This window comes from Ictalurus furcatus, chromosome 3 (genome assembly GCF_023375685.1).
Source record: "Ictalurus furcatus strain D&B chromosome 3, Billie_1.0, whole genome shotgun sequence".
NCBI classification, from domain to species: domain Eukaryota; kingdom Metazoa; phylum Chordata; class Actinopteri; order Siluriformes; family Ictaluridae; genus Ictalurus; species Ictalurus furcatus.
The window spans coordinates 24,040,265-24,064,359 of NC_071257.1; the positions used below are offsets into that span (position 1 = coordinate 24,040,265).

The 24,095-nt window shown below is 39.8% G+C and overlaps 1 protein-coding gene across 3 annotated transcripts in view; it reads left to right on the forward strand.

Moving 5' to 3' along the window:
* srfb (serum response factor b) overlaps nt 1–24,095 on the forward strand; it is a 38,982-nt gene that overhangs the window by 7,303 nt on the left and 7,584 nt on the right. For all 3 annotated transcript variants that reach the window (XM_053621653.1, XM_053621655.1, XM_053621654.1), the window contains exons 2-5: nt 3,712–3,978; nt 21,185–21,443; nt 23,054–23,230; nt 23,574–23,687. In XM_053621653.1, the coding sequence (XP_053477628.1) occupies nt 3,712–3,978; nt 21,185–21,443; nt 23,054–23,230; nt 23,574–23,687 (817 nt within the window). The remainder of the gene's footprint in view (nt 1–3,711; nt 3,979–21,184; nt 21,444–23,053; nt 23,231–23,573; nt 23,688–24,095) is intronic.

Sequence of the window (24,095 nt, forward strand, 5' to 3'; positions counted from 1 at the left end):
GTTCTCGGAGGATCGCTGCTGATCATGCCTTTACACTCCTGCCCACAAGCATTGTTCCTCACACACGACTTATGAAATCAGCAATGTGTGTTACATTTTTACTTTTGATGAGCCTGTCCTTTTCAACTAGTGCAGTACTGTGTTTGTATCTTAAACCATGAAAGTGAAAATTGTGTTCTTGAACAAAAAAAAGTAATGAAGGCAGTATCACACCCTTACTGTGGGTGAAAAAGAAAAAGGAATATTAATGGTTTATTGTTGCAAATATTTGGCTATACCTTGCATTACTTGCTCTTGTGTAGCTGATGTTACTGCTGAAATGTTGTAAGATGTTGTAATGCTGCAAGAATTACTAGAATGCCCTGCTTTACCTACCTTGATCTTGCCACGAAAATAGTCTCTGATGCTGGTGTGGCATTAAAAGAACAATAAATAAATGCATTACTTGTTTACATAGAATCGACATAAAGCACCATCCTCACAAGGAAACTCTTATTTTTATTTATTTATTTATTTATTTTAAATTTAAGGCCCTCCAATGCGGTCAGGCCAAATCCCAAATGGCTTGGTATTCACTCAAAGCTCAGTGTAATATAGTAGTGGTGTAGAAATCTCTTAAACTGTACACCCATTAGAACACCATGAGGGACTCTGCATGACTCTGATTGGGCCTGCTGGAAGTTAATTGTATTGCATGTTGTAATCGTCCTTTTTATTTGGAAAGTTGATGTATAGTTCTGATGTTTATTATTAATAATAATTAGGGCTGCAACGAACAATTATTTGGATAATTGATTAATCTGTCGGTTATTTCTTTGATTAATCGATTAGCTGAATTAAAAGGTCAATTCTTATTTTCTGTATTTTTTTTCAAAAAAGCATGTTTCACAGTCTGCCCAATGTTGTCCTTCAAACACTGAGCAAATTGAAGGCTGTGAAAAAGGTATTAAATGTATTTGTGTGCTATTCTATGCAATGGATTTAAAAATAATAATATAAAAAAATTAACATTATATTTTGAAAACCAAAAAACAACTGATTGTCCACAAGCTTTAAAGCAGAAGTTAAAGCACTATATTAGAAATGCTAAAAACAAACAAAAACTAAAAAAACCACCAAAAGCACAAACGAAGTGTGAACTGGTAAGAGGTTGAATGTTCTGCAGTAACACACATTCACTCATTTGAACACATTAACATGTTACTTTTATTCTTTAAATGTATGACACTTCTTACATTTATATACAATTACATGTTCTAACCCATTACAGTAACTGCATAAAAACACAATTACTTTTGTTTCTAAATATAGCATCAAACAGCATGTTTGATCAAAATTAATATTTCAGTCAGAGTTATAGTTTCCTTTCTATCGCGCGCTGTTTGACGCGCATGTGCGGACTCATGCTCATTCAGTGAAGTTTAATGGAGACTCGCTCGCTGTCAGAAAGAGGCTTTATGTAAAATGGAAATACTGGCATGAATTTCTAACGTTCACAGATAAGGATATAAAGGTAAAAATGTCATTTCTGCACTGAAGAAAACGTTAAACAGCACACGCATCTGACACAACGAGCCACGTTAATACACTTCCGAGTTTGTTTGAAGCGCTTAATATAAAACATGAGAATATTCTCCCGCAGCAGCTCACTTTGACCTCCGATGTTTTTTCAGATGTGTTTTATTCATAGACACAGTTTTTTTTCACCATCGTGAAGTGACGTCACTGACTGGGTTATCCAGTGATGTCACAGACCCAACTAATCCATAATGACATTCATTGTCTATTTTAATTAGCGATTATTATGGATTTCTATTGATGGGTGTAACTCTGATGATGATGATGATGACTTGTAATTTATGATCTACTTAATTTAGACCTAGTTTTGGACATCAAGTTAAATGGTCATTCAGCCTAAAAGTTTAGGAATCATCTGCATAGATGGACCTTAAATATAGGAATTACATATTCCTTTTTGTATATGTAAATTATAAGAATAGAAGTAGTATTTAGCTAGTGAAATGAGTTCAGACCGTGTGTATCGGCCTGCTGTCTGCTCTTTTAATAATGTCTGAGTGCTTGAATGCCCTTGAATGTCTGTGCATGTTTGTATGAGTTCAGTTGGTGCAAAAGTATATGTGGAGAATAGGGTTGCTATGGAGTCACAGTTTCGCTGTTAGTCACGGTGTATTATCGGGTAATTGATTTTTTTTTTCTTTTCTTTTCTTCAAAATGCTGATTTAAGATGCAGTTCCATCTTCTTCTTCTTCTTCTTCTTCTTCTTCTTCTTCTTCTTCTTCTTCTTCTTCTTCTTCTTCTTCTTTTTTTTTGCACTAAAGATGTTCCTGTAAGTGCTCTTTTCTGTCATCTGCTGAAACCAAGTACTGGATGAGAAGCAACACTTCACTGGGTTTTAGGAAAGTTATTGAGTTGCTAGCATGGGTATAGCCTGCTAATGACATGCTGATCACGTGCACTACAGAAAGCATTTATTATAAAGGTCAAATATTGTTTTAAAATAAGTTGTATGGAGAAAGCATGGAATTTTTAGTGTGACTGTCACCATATCAGAGGAAGACCCTCCCACCTCTGATTGATCTACTGATCACTTATCCTGTGTGAATCGATCATAATTACTACAGATGTCCTTTGGCAGCATTACTTAAGACACGTCTGGAATTCTAGAAAGTGAGCAATTAGGGGATTGATCTTATTGTTTCCTTTAAAAAAAAATTCTTTTAAAAATGTATATACAATGATGTGAATATATTTGGAATACTAGAAATCTACCACCAGATACTTGAACTCCTGAAACGTGTCTTTGTAAGGTGAGGAAATATCACAAGCTCTCAAATGGCACTCAAGTTATTGTGTTTCGCAGTGGAGTTGGTCTACATGGGCTCCAGTTCACCATGTAGCTGCTTCTCCACCCCCATGTCCCCCCTACAGTCCCCGCAGAGAATGCAATCAGTCTCGCAGTATCACACTCCCTATTTTTGGAACCTTATCTTGTGTTATTTTAGGTATGTTTCAGCTATACGTCAGAGTCCATGAGCGCAGTTCTGCTGGACTGAAGTTTGTTTGTTTGTTTTTTTTCCTTCTTCTCAGCAAGCTCCAGTCCTCTCCAGAGGAAACCATGTACTCAGTGAGGGTTCTGTTTTATAGATTGTTTGCAAGCATCCCTGCGTGTGAGGCAAAGCCACAAACTCTTTTTCTCTTCATTGATTATCACCTCTGGGACTTGTTCTCAGCTCTTCAGCATGTGTTTCTGAGCTCAGTGCCAGCTTGATGTCTCATTTTAAGTTTAACTTGAGCACACCAGTGCTATGCAGAGGATGTACCACTAGAACAGAAAAGTTTTGGTTAAGATCCTGAGATGGTTTTTGGTCTAAAGAGCAAATAAATATTTAAATATATATATTTTCAATGCTTGTCATTATGCCATTTTATATATTTTGTGTCCTACATGTAGTTTCACATGATGCAAATGTAGGTGCCTTTTGGTTTGATTCCAGTTTGAATTAAGCGCGCACACACACATTACACACGTGTAATGGAGAATTCTTCTATTTCTTTTTCTACTCTTCAGATGGAAGGTGAGAGTTAACATTTAGTACTGCTCATATTTGGAGAACCTGAACAAAGATGGTCTTCTGTAGAGATTTGCATGTGTGTAGCTAATTATTTCCTTCCTCTCTTCTCTCATGGCAGGCATATGAACTCTCCACACTAACGGGCACACAGGTGCTGCTCCTGGTGGCGAGCGAGACGGGCCACGTGTACACGTTCGCCACACGCAAGCTCCAGCCCATGATTACCAGTGAAACAGGCAAAGCTCTGATCCAAACGTGCCTGAACTCGCCGGACTCGCCTCCCCGCTCAGACCCGTCCACAGACCAGCGCATGAGCGCGACAGGCTTTGAGGAGACTGACCTCACCTATCAGGTGTCTGAATCTGAGAGCCTCGGAGAAACCAAGGTGAGCCTCAGGATTGTGTGTTTTTGTTTTGTTTTTTTTTGTATTGTTCTGAGAAGTTTTATTTTGGGGCAATGAAAGGATCAACGTGCATATTTAATCTTTATAAGTAACATATGGTATCAGATTTATTTAGAAATGAAATTCTGAGGGTTTTTGTTTAAACTTCTTTCTTTAACCTGTCAGTCTATTTTCACTTTGTCTAATGGTTTCTAACATTACCCACAGTAGCTGCGTTTACATGGACAACAATAATCCACTCTTAATCCGATTAAGACCATACTCTAATTAAGAAACTACCATGTAAACAGCAATTTTTACTTGCCTTAATCTAATTAAGGTCATAATCGAAGTAAGCAATAATCTAATTAAGACAGGTGGAGTACTCCTGTTTTAGTCGCATTATGGACGTGTAGTAGTGACATGTAAACACCTTAATCACATTATGAACGTCGTGTGGGAGTTTTCACCGCATTTTGCGACAGGACACAATCTCACACGGCAGTTCTACGTTTTACGGCGAACAAGAGAGTTCGGCTGTGTCCCAAATCGCATACTTTCCTACTATAGGCCTGTAGTGGGGAAAAATACATGTATCTCGGCTACTGTATAGACGGTAACTACGCGATTTGGGACACACCCACCGCTTCAAGCAGTTGTCTATTAGCACGTATAGCATGACAAATAATTAACTGCACTTAAAGCGTTCGTAAAAAAAAAAAATAAAAACACCCAAAACTGTATACGGTACCATAACGAAGACAAACTGTATGTTGATGTGTGAAATTCTGGAGGGACGTCAGACGGCATGGCGCGGTGACGTAATGACGCGGGCTGTTAATCTAATTATGTTCTAAAACATGTAAAACGGGAACATGACGGGAGTATTCTAAAAGCGACTCATGTAAACACCTTAATCACATTATTATCTTACTCAGATTAAGGTCAATAATTAGATTACTGCTGTCCATGTAAACATAGTCACTGTCAGTCGACTGCCTGCTGACAACGGGGAATTACCCCTTGCGTCATGTATATCTAAAGAGACCAGTGCAGCAGCGCTTTAGTCCTCTAGTTTGTCCAGCTCCCTCACTCTGCTCCCAGGTCAGATTCCAAAGCTTCAACTTTCATGTTAATACCGCCAGCAACACACTTGACACCTAGTCAAGCACTCCCTCTGCGGTAACTTTACATGCTTTTTCATATTGGATTCTGGAGCTTTGAGTATAGTGTTTCTCCCCTCTACTTCTATGTTGGATTTCTCATTAATACGATGTTGAATGTCAGTGCAAAATGGTGAGTGAGAAAAGAAGGTCTTTTGCCGACTGTTATCCTTTGTTTGTGATTGTATTGTGGTGGGTTTTTTTTTTTCTTTTCCATTAAATGCTATTGTAACTGTATTAACAATGCCCTCCTGTAATGGCAAAGTGTCAGACAACTGTAGCCCTCAGAAAGGAATAATGAAAATACAGCTCTAATCATGAAATTAACAACCAGAATGGGCTAAGCACCTCAAATATTTCAATATAAGCATATTTAAGCTTTTCTATGGTCACGGTTTGCTTTGATTACCAAGTGAGAATTGTGGCTTGTGAGGCTGTTCTAGCATCAGCTGAAGGTTTATCTTGAGTGACTGTGGCTGGGATTTTTGTTTACGTTGTCTGGGATTGCCTTAACAGCTTGATGATTAATTGAGAGTTCTGGTAAGGGACCTTACCTGTTCCTAGATCAACCCAACCTCAAGCACTAGTGCTCACAGCACCCCCCCCCCCCCCCCCTTACACAGGTGGCTAGTGATTCTCCACTTTGCTTTAGGGAAATGTGGATCCTCCTGGTAAACTCTCTCAACCTGGCCCAAGATGTTCTGTGTGAGGCATCAGTCACTGGCCCAATGCATAGCTCAAATGCACAGGTGTCTTCTAGAGTTTCATGTGCCCACACTCATCAAAACCTTGAGTAGATTTCCGTTTGATCCTCCTCAGTTTTCCCAGTGCTTCATGCTTGGTGGAGTTATTTCAGCATGTCTCCCGTTTTCATGTGCACGTGTCCAGGCGATATTTAATCTCAAACCTTAGATGAATTACCGAACGTTGAACTTCTAGTGACTTCTACTGTTTGTGCTTTTGTAGACTCGTTCCATTTCATATTAAATAATTTTTAATCAGCTTCCGTTTTTTAAAAGGGGAGCGTTAGGATCTTGAATACAGCACATCAATGGGAGCATCATCGCAGATCTGGGATTATGTGCCTTGTTTTGTAGATCAGAACCTGTTGATCTGCATTCCTTTTGTGATCAACATCAATTTAAATGCAGTTGTGATTAAGGTCACAAGCACGGGTAGTGTTTTCTTTATCATGCGCTGCAATTTTATTTGCTTTTTTTAACAAGTCTTGAATTAAAATACCCGGCCACTTAACCATCACAAATGAACCAAATTAAGTTGACTGGGATTATTTTCTCAACTAATAGCTAAGCTGCTCTGAATGTGTTGTGTGGTTTTTCTTTCTTTCTCTCGATACGCAAAGCATAACTGAATTCCAACATCGTATGCCTCAGAGCTCCAGCAGCACCTCGGCTTTACTCTACACCATACACTTGACTAATCGTATCGTTTTGAAGCGGGTTCCAGTTTATCCACTGGATATTGCTGGACATGTTTGTGACGTTTCTCAGACGTTCTTGGATGGCACACGTACCAGGTTTTCCACACAGTCACCTCAGCTCAGACACACTTAAGCACACTTCTCTCATTGATAAAAACTTGATTCTGCCTCCATGCCCTTATATGGTATGGTTTCCCTGCTCGCTCTCTTGGCCGGGGCCCCTCACATTCCTTATAGGCTGCAGCTGTCTTTTGAGTCCACTGTTTTCTTTCCTTTTTTTTTTTTTTCTCTCTTTAAAATTATGTATAGTGAAATGGGGGGGGGGTGTTTATTTAAAATGAGTGTTTCTGCAGTGGTAACGTTAATGCAGAGAGTTTTCCTTTTTTAAAGCCGAGGCACAGTGTGTAGTTGTGGCCGTCCATGATGTGATCCAAGCCCTCCTGTGTTTAGAGTCCCACAGTGAGTGTGTTCTGCTTGGTGATGGTGGTGTCTGGTGTTTTTAACTCTTAGCTTGTGACCGAGCAGTTAGCAGTGGGGGTGAAGTGACCCTGAAAGTCACTCTGAAATCAGTAAGAAGTTTCTGAAATCCCTAAATGTAACTTGGATGTCCTGTTTATGAAGTGAGCACCTTCATAGTGTTTGAGGGAGAGCAAGGTCAAAGGGAAAATGATTGAAGAGACTGCAATCTTTGTACAACTCTTCTCGTTGTGTGCAGTTGAGACTCGGCTCACCTCCTGTAGTCATTTGATCAGAGACTCCTTCTAGCATCAGGCTTGCAAATATTGCTCCGTGTCATGCGAGATGCTCTGTTTCCAATCATTCCTGATTTAAAGGCTTCTTGGTGCTGTGACTGGAGAGGTATTCAGCAGTGATTTGTTTACAGCTTCAGAAACGACAGCTTTCCGTGTCTCTCAGATGCCAGTGGATCACCTGACATTAACAATCATAAACCTGTCCGATAGCTTCAACGTCTGGCATCTGTCCTCTGAAGGCAAAGCCTTTCAAATTCCAGGTAAGTTCTTTTTTATGTCCATAGTGCGCTATTGACATTTTTTGATTTAGTGCTTCTCCCTCGTCCTAACTGTAAACCCTTGAGTCTGGCTCTCTGAAGCTGTAATTATGTCCTGGAGCAGTTTGTATTTACTCCAAGACTCATTAGAGTACAGTTCCATCCTTCTCGATCACTGCATTTACTAAACATGGCTCTGACCCAGACTGCCTTTACTCTGTCCTTGTCCATCTGCTTCAGCCTGCACCATGCTGCTGGCCATTACAAGGCCAGGCTTCATCAGAAACGTTGGATATTTCATTCCAGGATGCTGTTCCAAGTTGTATCATTCCTAAAATTGCCAGCCTCAACCTTGGGCCAGAAGTGTAACTGTAAACTGGTCTAAACTTTGTTTGATTTTTCTTCTTCCAAACTTAAAGGTGGGTGGTTGACTGGTTTTGCTCATTATTTATAGTCAGCAGCCACAGCAAGAAAAATGCTCATAATTGGTGTCAGCAATGGACGTTGCGATTTATTTATTTATTTATTTATTTATTTATTTATTTTCTTTCCTTCTGTGTAAATGAACACAATTTAGGTAGCTGCATTTAGAAGTGTTAGCCTTAACTCGAAACTTGTAGCAGCTGTTTTTAAGCTCTAAACGATAACCAGGCATTTCCTAATTGCACTCTTGAACACTTCACACACTCGAAGGACTTATTCGAGTATTCTGGTGTCTCTGTGGTAAGCATTTCCTCTGAAAAGCGCAGGCTAATATTTGCTTCACTCTGTGTGCTGTTTACTAATCGTTTAATGGATGAACTCGAATCGTCTTCCTTTCACTCTAATACATCTTACAGCTCACCACCTATAGCTCGTTCTTCTGGACTGTGTGTTGGAGCGGTTGGTTTTTAATTTGTCCTCTGAAGTTGGTCTTGTCGCACCCCCTTTTTCTTTTCTTTCCCCCCTCTTCATAACAGTGAGAGGATGTGAATGAGTTTGAGGTGTGCTAAGAAAAGACAGGGCTGCTGGCTGTGTAGTCACACAGATCGAACTGATGAGCAGATCCAGAGACAGCAAGAGAGAAAGGGTGAGTAATGGAGGAGGAGGAAAAGCGTGCAAATGACCAGCAAGTGTCACGTAGATACCAGGAAGTCAGTTTAGTGTTGTGTGTAGCCTTATCACAGGGCTGGGTGTTTAAAAAGCGTCTGGTGGAAGACTGAAAGACCTGGAGAGATCTGATCAGACACAGAGACACAGCGAGTTGCTGAGTGACATTTACAGCAACAGGGTTGATTTTGTTGAGCAGAGTGTTAATGTGCCGCTCAGAGGAGGAGTCGCTCGGGCCTTATGTTGCACCAAGCACAGTGCAGGTCCCCACCGATTGGCTGCACCTCTGCTACTTGGGCTGCCTTGCCTTTTTTAGCAGTCCCAAATGGAGCTGTGAATTTTGGATCCTTGGCAGGGTGACAGGCAGGAGATGGGAGCCAGCGAGTGGGAGCTGTGGAGGAGGAGGAGGAGGAGGGGAACGAGAGAGAGAGGCTGCTAGCACAGTTCTCCGTCTGCTGCAAATCCAGTGCACTCATTTTCATGAAGAACAGTTTGTTCACACTTCCAAATTCATATCTTCAATGAATCCAGTCAGATTTATGTTCTAAAGAGATCTGAGTTCTAGGGCTGCTCTTTGGAGGCAATACTTTTAAAATCTTGCTGGTGATGTTAATGATGTTTGCTCTTTGCCATCACTGCTGTAATTAGTTGTCACATAGAGGAACCATTGCGATGGCTTGTATGTTGAGCTGTGGATGAACTTGAAGCAACGCAGCACAGAGCTTTTCTCATACTGTGCCCATATGATACAAGATTCATTTACATCTACAGCCACATCACTGACCCTAAAGCATCTCAGGAGCTATAGTTTTGAAGGCACACCTCTTCTCTGGTCATTAGCTTGCTGTTCCTGAAATGCAACCAGTGACTTAATGCAAACCACTTTGGTCTTGGAGTGTTATCCCCCCCCCCAGATGAATGACCTCTACGTTGGTCATTAGTGTCTCTTCATTATTGGAAGTGATTTTAGATTCACAGAAGCTGCATTAAAGACGTTGTTTCTGTTTCCTAAGAGATCGGCTCAGTGCGGAGGAAGAGCTGTGGGTGTTTTGTTACATGGACAAAAACTGCATAAAGATCTATTAGTCTCTATTGCCCTCTGCCCTCTGCTCGTGCGTGCTCTCTCTCACAAACATTTTTTTTAAATGCTTGGAAACAGGACTAGGGATTGGGGGAAGGTATACAGTTGTTGTGTCTTTGAAATTGTAACAAATACTTATCTTAAAACAAGATTTTATGAGTGATGTGTAGGAAAAATCTCCATCTACAACATGTGGGGCACATAAGACTGCTTGTGGTAGTTGGTTTTTTTCTTTCTTTTTTTTTTTTTTATAAATTATATTTATTTATTGACATTTCACTGTACTGAGAAGTGCACTTCAACTGCCATTATTGTGTTTTGAGGAAGTTTCTCCTCAAACATTTATAATACAGGACTAGGTAAAGTGACTTTAAAACTACAACCATTGCACTGTACCAATAAAGCTCTTAAGATGTGACGGAGATGAAGGAATGCTTTGACAACTTTCCAACACTACTAGAGCAAGAGATTAGGGATGTCACGATACCGAAAATGTAGTAGTCAGTACCGATACCACCAAAAGTACACGATACTCGATACCAAAGTCGATACCACGGTGTGGTATAAAAATAAAAAAAATAATGAAATGGAAAAAACTCTCCTGGAGGACATCCTCCTCTGGCTGATACTGGCAGAGAGAGGGAGAGGGGGAAGGGTATTTTAGTTATCAAACACTGTCTGACAATGAGTCTCTGGAGGTGCACTCCTAAACACACACACACACACACACACACACACACACACACCCCTTATACTCTGAATGCAAGTATTAGTTTAAATTCACTGATATGGTGGCAGGCCAAAACGACTTATTAAAAGCATTAACGTTTGAATAATTATTAGTGACATTAGGCTACATTTTGCTGACAGGACACGGGCTGAATGGCGATGCATGGTGGTCCATTAGGAGGTAGTTTATAACACTGCAATGCGTTAGCATCGTTAACAAATAATTGGCTATCGCAAACATTACATGGAGCATAATGTTAACTGGTTTCATGGCAACAATGCCACCTGCCTCAAACAAACATAATATAGGACCCGTCTTGCAGGTGCTTCGCAAAGTCCAGGTGTTTCCTCGCTTTGTTTGAAATGAATGATGGCATTGGTTGCACACCGGAAACCGATACTAGCTTTCCTCTCAATGAGTTGAGGCGGAGCTAAACTTGTTAAGCTAAGCTAAACTTCTGTAGTTTTTCCCGTGTGCTTGTAGGTGTTCCTCCTCTTCTTCACCACTTGTGGCCCGACTAAAACACTTGCGTGTATTTGCTGCCCCCATCAGGTCCAGAAGAATCGCAACCTTGGTACATTCGTTACAAACGTTACTAACGCTACTTCAGAAAAACAAGTATCGTCACCTTTTAAGAATGTTGGTACCGAAGTATCGTTTCTCGTGACATCCCTACAAGAGATTGAAAAGATAATTTAAGTCAGTTGCACTTTCCGTAAGGATCTGAGGAATCGTTTAGTCGGTTTATTTTGGTAAAGATATCCACAAATTTTTCTCTCTGAAAAGATTTGTTCCATCTGTGGAACAATGAATATATTCAGATATAAAGTATAACTTGGGAATATGTACTGTACCTTTTGAGTGAAGCTTTCAGGAAAGTCTTTTCTGAAAAATAAATGGAGATAAGGGTGGAAAAACACTGGGGGTATTAATCTAACAGACCTCCCCTTTAAGACATACTCTTAATCCATCCACAGCTTGACCTTGTCCATCCCCCAAAATGCTTCTGTCCTCAGGACCATGACCTCCAGACCACTGTTCCTGATCATTTGTTGTTGTGGTCTGTGTGGTGGTTTTTATGGTTACTTATGTTCTTGTCATGTGTCTGATGCTTGTGCGTTGTTGACAGTCCAAGCTTTTTTTTTCTCTTATTTTTCTTGGACATTCATGGATTTGAGACTGTACATGTTGGGGACATTTCCATCTCAATAGGCGTCAATGTGTGTGAATTTTGTCGTTGTGTATGAAGGGTTAAAAGCTCTCGATGCGTGCTCATGTTTCCTGGCAGTTGTCGGGACCCTCAGCTGTTCACGCACTCACCCTTTCTCTCTTCTTGCGGTCCCTCGTTTACGACCCCCCCCCCCCCCCATGCCACTGTGTCTGCCCATCACAGCCTGACCTGTAAGATCATGTGACCAGCCGCTCCTAGTGTTCCACACACTCCGATCACTCACTTGTATTCACGCGCTTCACACATGCACTCGGGCACGTGTATACAGAAACATTTATGCCTAGAGTGCTGCTCAGTTTCTCTGAATTTCTGTTTTAGACTTTCATATACATTACAAATGGCTAAGATGGCATTTTCATAACTTTTTGCTGACGCAACTAAATAACAGTAGAACACCATTTTTAAAGAAGCCTATGGAAAAGCTTGAGTTCTGGATTATTATTTTTTTAAACAAAAGTATGTAAATAATTAACTAACAATCATAACGTTTACATGGACAACAATAATCCAATTATTAACCCGATTAAGACAATACTCTAAGAAACGACCATGTCAACAGCGATTATTGATTACCTTAATCCAACTAAAGTCATACTCCAAGTAAGCACAAATCGAATTAAGACCTGTGGACTACTCCTGTTTTAGTCGCATAATCAATGTGCATTATAGACATGTACACACCTTAATCACATTGTCGTGAGTTTTCACCATATTTCGCGAAAGGACACTTACACACATGGCATTGCACAAACGATTGATGGCAAACGAGAGCACGGCTGTGTCCGAAACCACGTACTTACCTACCATATAGTAGGTTAAATACACACATTTCAGCTACCGTATAGTAGGCAAGTACGCGATTTCGGACGCAGCCCACGGTTTCAAGCAGTCGTCTGTTTGCACATTCAGCATGACAAATAATTGACTGCATTTGAAGCTTTCGTAAAATGAAACACTCAAAACTGTGTGGTTCCATAACTAAGACGAACTGTATGTTGATGCGTGAAATTCTGGAAGGAACGTCGGACGGCGTGGCGCGGTGACGTAATGACGTGTCGTTAATCGATCTATGTTCTGTAACATGTGAAAGGAGTATTCTTAAAAACAACTCGTAAACACCTTAATCACAATATTGTCTTAGTCAGCAGTAATCTAATTATTGACCTTATTCTGAGTATGTAAATGTAGTCAATGATGAGGAAACAAAGCACTTATTTTGTAATGTCTTGAAATTCTTCCAGGAATATAGCCCACCAGGAAAATAAAGCTTCTGCTGCCCAGTCCCATGTTTTGGTTACCTGGAAACCTAACTATGTAAGCAAAATAAAGTGGTAGCTACTGTAATGTAATAAAGTATGATGAGCTGATTGGCTAGTTAAATGCATTAATACTGCCTAAAGGGATGCAAACGTATGCAAATGTATATGAATTCTCAGGGAAAGAAGATCTAGCCATAGTGTAGCTATATTCCTTATATTCTCCTGCTAAAATAAAGTTTTTGTGTTTTTTTTTATTTTTTTTTAATTTTTTTTTTTATAATTAGTTTTTACCCTAATTTAAGCCATTTCATTAGTTTCCAGCTCTTCCGTATCACACAACAGCTAGCATGTTTTTCATCCTAGACCAATAAAGCCAGACATCATTTTGAACTGCTGCTCATGCTGTGTCACAGGGCAGCTGAACACACTTGGAAGAAAGTGCTAACTGCCCTCTTCCACATACATGAGCTCACACTTGCTCACGATTGGCTAATGGTGCTCTGATTGGGAAGCGCGTGCATGTCGACCCTCCCACACAGAACATGGCTGATTTTGTTCTCTTGGTTTCCCAGCCACGTGTGGCTATGACATTGTCGGGATCTGAACTCGAGATCTCCCAACGAAAAGGCGAGCGCTTTTTGTTTCATTTTTTCTAATGTAGTACATTTTGTATTTGTGACTGCTGCAAAAAGTCACAGGTAGTTTGGCAATTTGAACTGCAGTATTCTCTCCTCACATCACAAGTTAAAATATTATTTGAGTAATGATACCTACAATACCTCCAGAAAGTGGAGTGGGTGGTACACTCCAGTACATTATGTTGCCTTATGTAAAGCTTGAACTCCAGTAAGTCGATTACATAAACACTGATGTCTAGACTTTTACTCTTTCATCTGCTAGAACGCTGCAATCTCGACAATAATGTAGATTTACGTGTTCACAATTGGCCATTTAATCCAGCTCTTATTTTTAGTCAGATCCTGTTCACTAATCATTTTTTTTTCTTTTTCTCAATGAGACACCAAGCAAGAAATTAGTTATACACATGTAATTAATGACTGAACTGTTTGTATGAACAATTGACACTGATTGTAATGATTAGTGGCAAAGGCTTCATTCGAACTGTATTTTAATGTTTGATGTGTCCAAGCACGGTGGTGTTTGAACAGCACATCTGAACTTTGGACCTCGAGGCCGCACTCCCCATTGCTTTGTGGTCTTTTTTTGTTTGTTTTTTTTGTTCTTGTTTTTATTTACTGATTTCATGAAATCATTAAGTAGGTCTGTACAGATAACTCATCCCTTCCATGCAGACTGATGTGTTCTTGCTGAGTGTACCCTGAGTTTTGAGTACTGCATATAATACAAAATGTTCTATTCATTAATCTAAAATGATTTCAGATTAATGAATAAATCATTGCTGGTTGCTCACTTTGTTGGGTTTCCTGGAAACCAGTCGTGAGCACGTCCTTATTGCCCACTGAGTCACGTTTAAGCGACACCCCTGTGAGAGGAGCTCTGAGTCTCAGTGATGTCGTGACATTCCTCTGTGTAAGATGAACACCGCTTCGACAGAAGTAGATCATGATTTAAAAAACAAACACATTTTAAAATGTACACAAATTTTGAGAAACTTGGCAGTTGGCGTATTCGGCTTTTGAGCCAACAAAGACGCTACGCTGTATGAGCAGAGTGTAATTTATTATTGAGACTGTTTCGGTTTTTTTTTTTTAATTTAATTATTTTTCTATTGAATCACACACATTCAATCAAAATATAATCAAACTAAGCTAAAGCTAGGTTCATCAGTAGGGCCATCAGCCATGATGTGCTCCTTTACTGGAGCTGTTAGTAGGTTATAGCAAGGTCTGTCCTTTGAGCTGCCTGAGCCAATTAAATTATTTCACATTTTCTGGAAAGAAACTTCTACAGAAGAATCAATTACTGCCATTCGTGAAGAACAGAGCTGTCACTAAAGATCTGATGAGCAGAGTTGGAATATTGTGAAATGTTTATTTGAATGTTGCTTTAAATGAAAGTCGGTGAAGGATACTTTTAAAATGACGTTAACATGATTTAATTGTTAATTTATATTGTTCTTATGATTAATATTGTAATCAAAATATCATTAGAGGTACATTCATGGTTGTTCATTTTGCCTTTGTAGCAGACAATTACCTGTAATTGTGGAATTTTGGGGTTATTTCAACATTAAATAATGTACAAGATCCTTTGTAGGAAATGATTCAATTGACTAAACTTTATTATTGAGTCATAAAGGTGTAGAAATGCTAATACTCAAACGGTAATTCAGGCAAATCTGGATTTAGTGGCCATCATAGATATGTAATGGATCATACTAAAGAAGTCCTTTACCTTGGAAAGAAGTCCAGTTCATCATTGGCCTGATGGATTGTTAAATAGAATACACCTCAAAGGCAGATCATGTGATAAATATATACTTGGAAGCAAGGCACAAGTCTACACTTTTTTTTTTAATTCATTTATTTATTTTTGGGTGCTTTTGTACTAGGTAGCTAGTGATGTATAAACACACACGGAAAGGATATATCTACTTTTACGATGCACAATATGCATAATGATATAGGTTTGTTAAAGGGGTCATGACGTGTGTCTGTGTGTGTGGGGTTCCCCCCCCCCCCCTCTTCTTCTCCATTTTATTGTCTTCCCTGAGGTGTTTTTTGCAGAAGAACATTTGTAACTTATAACATTTTTTCCACCCTGTCTCTGACCCTCTGACTGAAATGATCAGGTTTTTGTGTTCTTTATCTTTTAAGACTTGAACGTAACCCCCACTGCTATGATTGGCTAACATCTTTGCCTATAAATTAACACCCCCTGCCTTAACGCATACGGACGATTTTCAGCGATTGAGCGCCAGTGGGCGGGACCGGTAGATGCTATCTTGCTGTAGGGGCGGTCATATGCAGGTATATTTGGCCGTGTGACATCGCAAATCCCGCCATACTGACTAAGGATGTAATAAGCTATGAAACTTGCAGGATGTTTTAACGGTACAGTGACCACTCATGTTTTGATTTCTCATGTCATGACCCCTTTAACAAACTGCCACGAAACAGTGTTTCAATTTGAAAGTTTTAGACGTTGTTCATTTTATTTTGTCTACAAAATAAATTCCTTCATGCTAAAATAGAGGACTTTAACATGTACAACAGTGTAAAAAAACAACACTTTGACAAGTAATGAGCTGTGGGTCAGTCCCAGTTTAGAACTGTTATTAAAATGTTATTAAAAGATTCAGTACTTGAATGATCTCAGACACTTGTTGTGATGTGATTAATTACAATATAAAAATGGTAGTCATTTTGCCTTGCCCCACACTGATCTGTTACACGGGCTACACGTCATAAAGTATTTCAGATGTAACACAGGAACCACGGTCATGTGGAATAATCACAGGTTCATTTTAATCTATTCAGTGACTTACTTTACTGTCACACAGGCACATACAGCATATACTATGCTGTGGAAAAAAAGTATTTACTGTGTTTCTTCTGTACAAAAGTTTTATGACCTATAACATAAAACAAAGGCAACCCAAGTAAACACAATTCAGGTGTTTTTTTTTTTTTTTTTTTGTTTTTTAAATTGAATCAATAAAAGCTATCCAACACCTTTCACCCATGTGAAAAACTAGCTGCCCCCTTAAACTTTAAAATCTGGTTGTGCCACTTTTAGCAGAAATGACTGCAACCAAACACTTCAGATAACTGGAGATCAGTCACGGCACTGTGGTGGAATTTTTGCCCTCTTTGCAGAACTGCTTTAGTTCAGCCACACTGGAGGGATTTCAAGCATGAGCTGCCCATTTAAGGTCCTGCCACAGCATCTCAATTGGTTCAAGTCAGGACTTTGACTAGGCCACTCCAAAACTTTAATTTATATGCTTTTTTTAAAAAAACAACAAAAAAACAACAAAAAAAAAACAAAAAACAAAAAAAAAACCCCAAAAAAACCTTCAGAGGTGGACTTTATGCAACAATACAATGATCCAAAGTATAGGAGATGCTTTGGATCATTTGTCTTGTTGCATAGTCCAGTTGCGCTGGAGTTTGAACTTCTGGACTGAAGACCGAACATTCTCCTTTTTCTGCTAGAGAGCAGAATTTGTTTCCCTCAATTACTGCAAGTTGCCCAGGCTCTGAAGCAGCAAAGCATCCCCACACCATCACACTTCCACCACCATGCTTGACCGTAGCTATGATCTTTTTGTGGAATTCTGTGTTTTGGTTTATGCCAGATGTAACTTGAGTCCTGTCTTCCAAACAGTTCCACTTTTGACTTCAGTCACCGAACATTCCCCCAAAAGGTTTGAGGATCATCAAGGTGGGGTGTGTGTGTGTGTGTGTGTGTGTGTGTTTTATTTATTTATTGGCAAAATTCAGGTGAGCCTTAATGTTCTTCTGGGTTAGCAGTGGTTTGCCATTCTTCCATGGTGCCATTTTTGCCTAGTGTCTTTCTGATAATGGAGTCATGAACAGTGACCTTTTATTGATGCAAGAGAGGCCTGTAGATCCCTTTGATGTTGTCTTTGGATCTTTTGTGACTTGCTGGTTGAGTAGTTGCTGTGCTCTTGGAGGAATTTTGGAAGGTCGGCCACTTCTGGGAAGGTTCACTGTGTCTAGTTTTTTCCATTTGTAGATGATGTCGTCATTTGTAGTCCATGAGCCTTTGAAATAGCTTTGTAACCCTTCCCAGACTGATGTATTTCTATCACCTTCTTCCTCATTTCTGGAATTTATTTCAACTTTGGCATAATGTGTTACTGGGTAAGACCTTTTAAACCAACTGCATGCTGTTGAAACAGGGTTTGCAGTAATCAGGTCTGGTTGCATCTCGCCCAACTGAATCCTGTTATGAATGCAGTTTCATAGATTTGGGGAATTAGTAACTATGGGGGAAAATACATTTTCACAAAGGCCCAGTTGGTACTGGATAACTTTGCTTCAATATAGTTCTATCATTTAAAATTTATTTTGTGTTTACTCAGGATGCCTTTGTTTTATCTTGGATTTTGTTTCAGAAATTAAAACAATTTAGTATGAGATACACAAAAACAAATACTTTGCAAATACTCTTTCACAGCTCTGTACACACTAGATTTTAGTCACTAGAAGAAACTTTGCTTTAAAAAAAAGCCAAATCACCTGAGGACAAATCAGATCAAAAATGAAGCATTAACAGTTGTTTACATTACACCTGTCTACTCTTCATTGTGTGTTGCTAAGGGACTTTCTAGTCTATAAGTGACCACTGTCTTCACTACTTCACTTTGTTTGATTTAATTGAGAGACCTTTGTTCCATTGTGTTCTTTATAAATATGTGTATATTGAGTGTATATAGGTAGGACAATAGGACTAAATTATTGACTGTAGAAATGCCATGTGATGCATCATTAAACCTTGTGTTTAAGGGTGCGTTTACATGACAACAATCTACTAAAAATTTTTGAAAAGTTTCAAGTGCATGTGATTTTTAGTTGAGAACGTTGTCGTGTAAATGGCCTCTAAAATAAGTTGACAAGCTTGAGGAAAAGGTTAATGTTTGTTTTTTTTGTTTTTTTTTTAATGAAAAGTGTTTTTATTTAATTTTATTATAATATTTATTTATTTATTTTTAATTTTTTTCCCCCCAGGGAACTAATTCTAGCTTTAAGATGGGTATCTGGAGAAAGTATTGTAGCTAAGCCAACAATATTGTATCTTTCCAAACTTGTGTGAGGAGTATGTGTGCCGATTTAAGATGGGTTTTGTTTTTATTTATTTACATTTAACAGTTTTATACTGGTTACAAGTGGTAGTGAAGCTATTTGGAGCAGGTCATCGGTGAAGGTTTTTATTTATTTATTTATTCCCCCCCAACTCTGATTCCAGAGCTTCTGTGAGCATTCAGCTTAGATGTGCTGAACATCAGCAGCTGTTTTTATTATGCTGTGATTTTGTATCTGTCGGTGGTATAATTCGATTTGGATGTGCAGAGACTGCGGCATACAGAGTCTTGTGGAGGCGAATCTGTATCTTTCTGACCAAGATGGAAAGAGATTGAATTCCGCGTGCACCTGCATACCTTGCCTTCCTTCCTCTGCCTCTACCTGTTTTGCTGTGGCTTTGGCTGCATCTTTTACTGCAATAAGTGAACGTGGAAGTCATTTGAGGATGAGTATGTCGTATGTCTGACTCCTGAAGGTGACTTCGTGTGCAGAAGAGAGAAAGTTTTAGTGGAAATGTGTTCTGCCGATCAGAAAGACGTGGGAAGGTACAGTGTGTTCTCACCCACCTCTTTAGATGGCTGCGGATGTGTTCCTCCAAATGACCTTTCATTACAGATAATAGAAGTTAGGGTAGTCATAGAAGTGTAGGGGTAATTATTTTGCCCTAATTTTGAACTCGTATAGCGAGTTAGACATTTTGCTCTAAGCACATTTAATTTAAAAGTGGTTTGTACAGAGAGGCTGCCAGTGACTAATGTTGCCATGGTGACTGCAACAATGTAAGGTTGGCACAGTACAGTACTTTAAACGTTATTTTTATTTAAAATGTTTATTTTAAATATTTGGACAGGACTTATTGAATGTTTTCCAAATGATGTTTAATCCTGAACTGATTTGAAAGGTGCAAGTAAATGCTCATAGTGCACCACAGTAGATGCAGTGTTAGAGTGGCTTATAGTGAAGTTTCACAGGGGAGATACGGTTCTGTAGTATGTTGGTCAACTTCCTGTTTCAGTGTGGTGCTGTTTCATGTGACCAAATGTGAGGTTGCAATGGGACAAATGTAAACCAGACAGAATGATCTCCGCATAGATGTCGGAAAGCTAGGTATACCAGGGTACATGGGTATATATCCTATTGCCAACTCGTTATCTATATTAATCATTTAAAGTTGTTCATCTTCATTAACTGCTTTATCCTGGCCGGATCACAATGGATCCTGACCCTGTCGCAGTAACAAAAGGCAAGAGAATTCACTTATGATGGTATGCCATTCACGCTCGGGCAATCTTACAGTCGCCAGTCTGCCTACCTGCATGTTTTTCCGAGGTTGGAAGAAATCTAAGGAAGCCCACAAGCGAAAATCAGCACAGACCATAATCTGTGCCCTGGACTGTGCTAGGGGCCCTGGAGCTGTGAGGCAACAATGCCACCCACTTCACCACCATGCCACTCACCATAATCACAATTTCTCATAGGGGCTTTGACCGATCTACCATGCTTTTGTTTCATTGTTGCTTGGGGAAAAAAAATAAAATAAAAGAATCTCTCATACTGATATAATCACTTGTCATAGCCTCTCCTCAGCTGAAGCAAATAGAGCAATATCCTTGTTTTGTTGTCTCTCAAAGCACACTGAGTAACATTTTTAATACTGAAAATAATAGCTTTATTCCTCTCTAGCAGGTTTGCATGTTATCTCAACATCTATTCCATGCTCAGTCTCTGCTATAATTTTAGCTGCTGCCCAGTCAGTACATCCACCTTCTCCACATCTCACCCACCCTTGCTTGAAGCTAGCTTAGTGCAATCATGATACATGGTCATGTAGGCGATGTTTAAGTTGGCCGTACTCGACCGCGAATCAGATTGCAAATCTAATCACCAAACTAATCTTTACCGAATCTTGTGTTTCTGAAGAACATTAGCTAGGAACTGAGGTTGAGTTAAAGAGAAAACATGAATAATCTTAAACTCGCCTTCCAACCTGCATTAATTATTAAAGCATAAAGTCTCTCATCTAATGAAAACACACAAATTCTCATGTAAATATAATTCCTTGTTCTCTTGCTTTGAATGATTGTTTACTGGTTCTTGCGTTACAGTTATCAGAGTGTGTACTTGATTATTTTGGTCGCCAGTGCTTGCTGTTGCACAGGAAGCTTTTTTTCTATCTCTAATCTTGCAATCTCTGGTTTACCTGCCAGTGCAAAATACTCCCCTTTCACTGGATGCTGCTTTGTGATTTGCAAAAACATACAGTCCGGATGAAGAAACCTTTTGTCACACATGCTTTACAGCACCGTAAAATAACTTTTTCGCATATCCCAGCTATTTAGGACAAGCTGGCAGCCATGACATGGCACCCCGTACATACAGTATATTTAGTTACAACCATTCAGTTTCAGCATACTTGCTAAAAGGGCTAATGATTTATCATTCTTCCCTTCCAGGACACTCTGAAGCCAGCCTTCACTGTGGCCAGCCTACCAGGGAGCACCAGTGCCCAGGCCACAGTGCCCACCACGTCCACCACCATGCAGGTGAGCAGTGGCCCCTCCTTCCCCATTACCAACTACCTGGCACCCGTGTCTGGCAGCAGCAACAGCGCTGGCGGGAGCACCATAGCCAACACTAATGGCACTGTTCTGAAGAGCGCAGCCACCACAGGAGGGGTCATGCAGCTTCCTGGAGGATTCACTTTCATGTCAGGTAGACAAAAAAAAAGCCTGTTATCGATTTAGTCCTTATACTGGCCTGCCTGTTGAACCAAGTATGGAGTAGAGTTAAATGATCTTCATCTCTTGGACAAGGCTGCAGTAAAGATCTCCGATTATTCGTTATGAGGCTACCTCGAGCAGTTTTGCTTAACAAATCAGTGCTTCCTGAGAGAAGAAACTCCACCGTAGTGCCTTTGATTGCCGTTGTGAAACAGGAATAATTAGCACGGCTGCACAATGGGCATAGCACAGAGCTCTGGCAAGCACTGCCTGTAATTAGTTATGAATATTCAATGAAGATTGTTTGGGTTGTGCCAGGTTTCATAGGCTCTTAGCCTGGATGAGGCTCTGAAAGCAGATGTGAGGGGTCATTAAAACACTAGAGACAACAGAGCAGCTCTCACTCTCATCTCACATTTGTTGAAAAGAAAGACCATCTTCAATATGTTCACGTGAATGTAATGCTGTGCTGAATGAGTACCATATGGAACAAATAGTGTATATGTGTAGTTTCTAGATATTTATAGCAGTGTGGTCAGAAGCAGGAAGTTGCAGCATGATTTTCTTCCTGTATTGGCAGGCCTCAGTATGCTGCTTCCTGTTTCTTGCAATCTTCCACCTTTTTTACACTCAGCACCCTGCCAGGTGGTCTTACACGCACGCATGCGCAGCCACCCACCCACCCACACTTCTGAGGTATTGAATTACCCCCAACAAAACAGCTGTAGCTCAACCTGGCTTTGGATATCAGTCAAATCCTCCGAACAACCTCCTACACAATTACCTCTTCCATTCTTCTGAAGTTCACCTAGGTGCCATGTGCATGTCCCAGCGAGCAAAGCCTCCACATGACTTCTGTTTGCTACATCATATTGTTTGTGGAGTCCAGCTAAACGTCATCTCCGCATGATGCGTTGATGCCTTTACTGTCTCAAGGCTCCCATTGTGAGCATTGAAATACTCTGGCATTGTAAAAGACAGTAGCATGGGTCCTGTACACATGGATACAAGTCTGAGTGTGTTTGTGCAAGCTAATCTGATTTCAGGAGGTTACCAGATTACTAAGGTGGTCAAAGATACACTAACAAAGTATAAGTTTGTTGTGAGACTTCAAGGATTTCTCAATCATATGAACAACTTGCCCAATTGTGTTCTTCAGCTCGAGTATACATAATTGTTTTTTCTTTTTGTTTTCTGCAAATGAGGGCAGACATAACTGGACAGGGAAGAAGTGCAATTCCAAATTGAGAGAAGAATGGTATTACGTGCTATTTGGAATAAATCATTGGGAGCTGAACGTTTGCAGCCAATAACCTTGTCACTTTAAACCAACTGAATATACAGTATATTCTACATGTTGCCACTCCTTATTTTAACTCCATTATAAACTGATTTTAAAGTAGTGATGACATCATTGGGTCTTGGAATTTGTTGAATCTCTCACTACTTGTACCCTGGTTTCCCTGTTTTATAAAATTACTTAAGAACATGTTAAATCATATTTTAGCAATAATTCAATTATCAGATTTTGTACATGGAAACCTACACATGTCATACATGATTATAATGGGTTTGATTTCTCTTCAATGCGCACACCCACAGCAGGCACTCCTTTCCCTCCTGGGACTCCAGCCATCCCGTTGGGGCAGCTGCAGCAGCACTCTCTGGCTCTACAGGGGCAACAGGGTCAGACTCTAACTACTGCCACTGCTACAGCTACACAGACCCCACAGGGCCAGCAAGCTGTGTTTCGCCTCCCCGCTGCAGTCTCTCTCACAGGTTAGTGTAAAACTCACACATCTTTTATAGGCAGATGACATGGGACAAGCTTGTATTTATAGTGTGATTGGTTAATTTTCTTGGTGTAATTTGAATCCTGCTAGCTAATGCAGGTCTGTCCATTCCAGACTAAATCTAGAGCTCATTTAATGTTCTTTGGGTGTTGATTCATGAGAACATGTAAAGGTACTATGTAGACCCTACAACAGGGTTTGAAGTAGAGGCATAGAAGAAACTATAAAGAAGTATTCCAAGAACCCTTTGTGATTTTTAAATAGGTCACAGTTGTATGTTCTAAACTGGTATTCAGAGACCCGACGTAAACGTTCATTGTGTTCTTTAGGAGGAACAGTGCCACAGCAGCTCCAGGCCATCCAGGTGCAGCCCAGCACTCAGTCCAGCTCCATCAACAGTGACAGCAGCCCTGAGATCTCCCAAACCAGCACTGCCTCCACAGGTACACAACACACAGGACATGTATCCGCTTTACAGTTTAATCATGACCGCACTAGAGGCACTTCAGCTGTTTCCATTCACCAGAATACACATGTGGAAATGAACTGTGTTTTGTGTCTGGGGCAAGCAAATCTCAGAACTGACCTGCAAGAATATTTTGACAACTAACTGGTTAAAGTTAGATATTTTTCTTTTAATCATGTCATTATTATTAATCACGTCATGTTGTGTTTTTTTTTGTGTAGCTCATACTAAATTGTTTCAGAAATTAAAACAGAATCCACGATAAAACAAGGGCAACCTGAGTAAACACAAAATACAGTTTTTAAATGATAATGTTACTTATTGAAGCAAAAAATGTTATCCAATACCAGTTGGGCCTGTGTGAATGTGTTTGCCCCTATAGTTA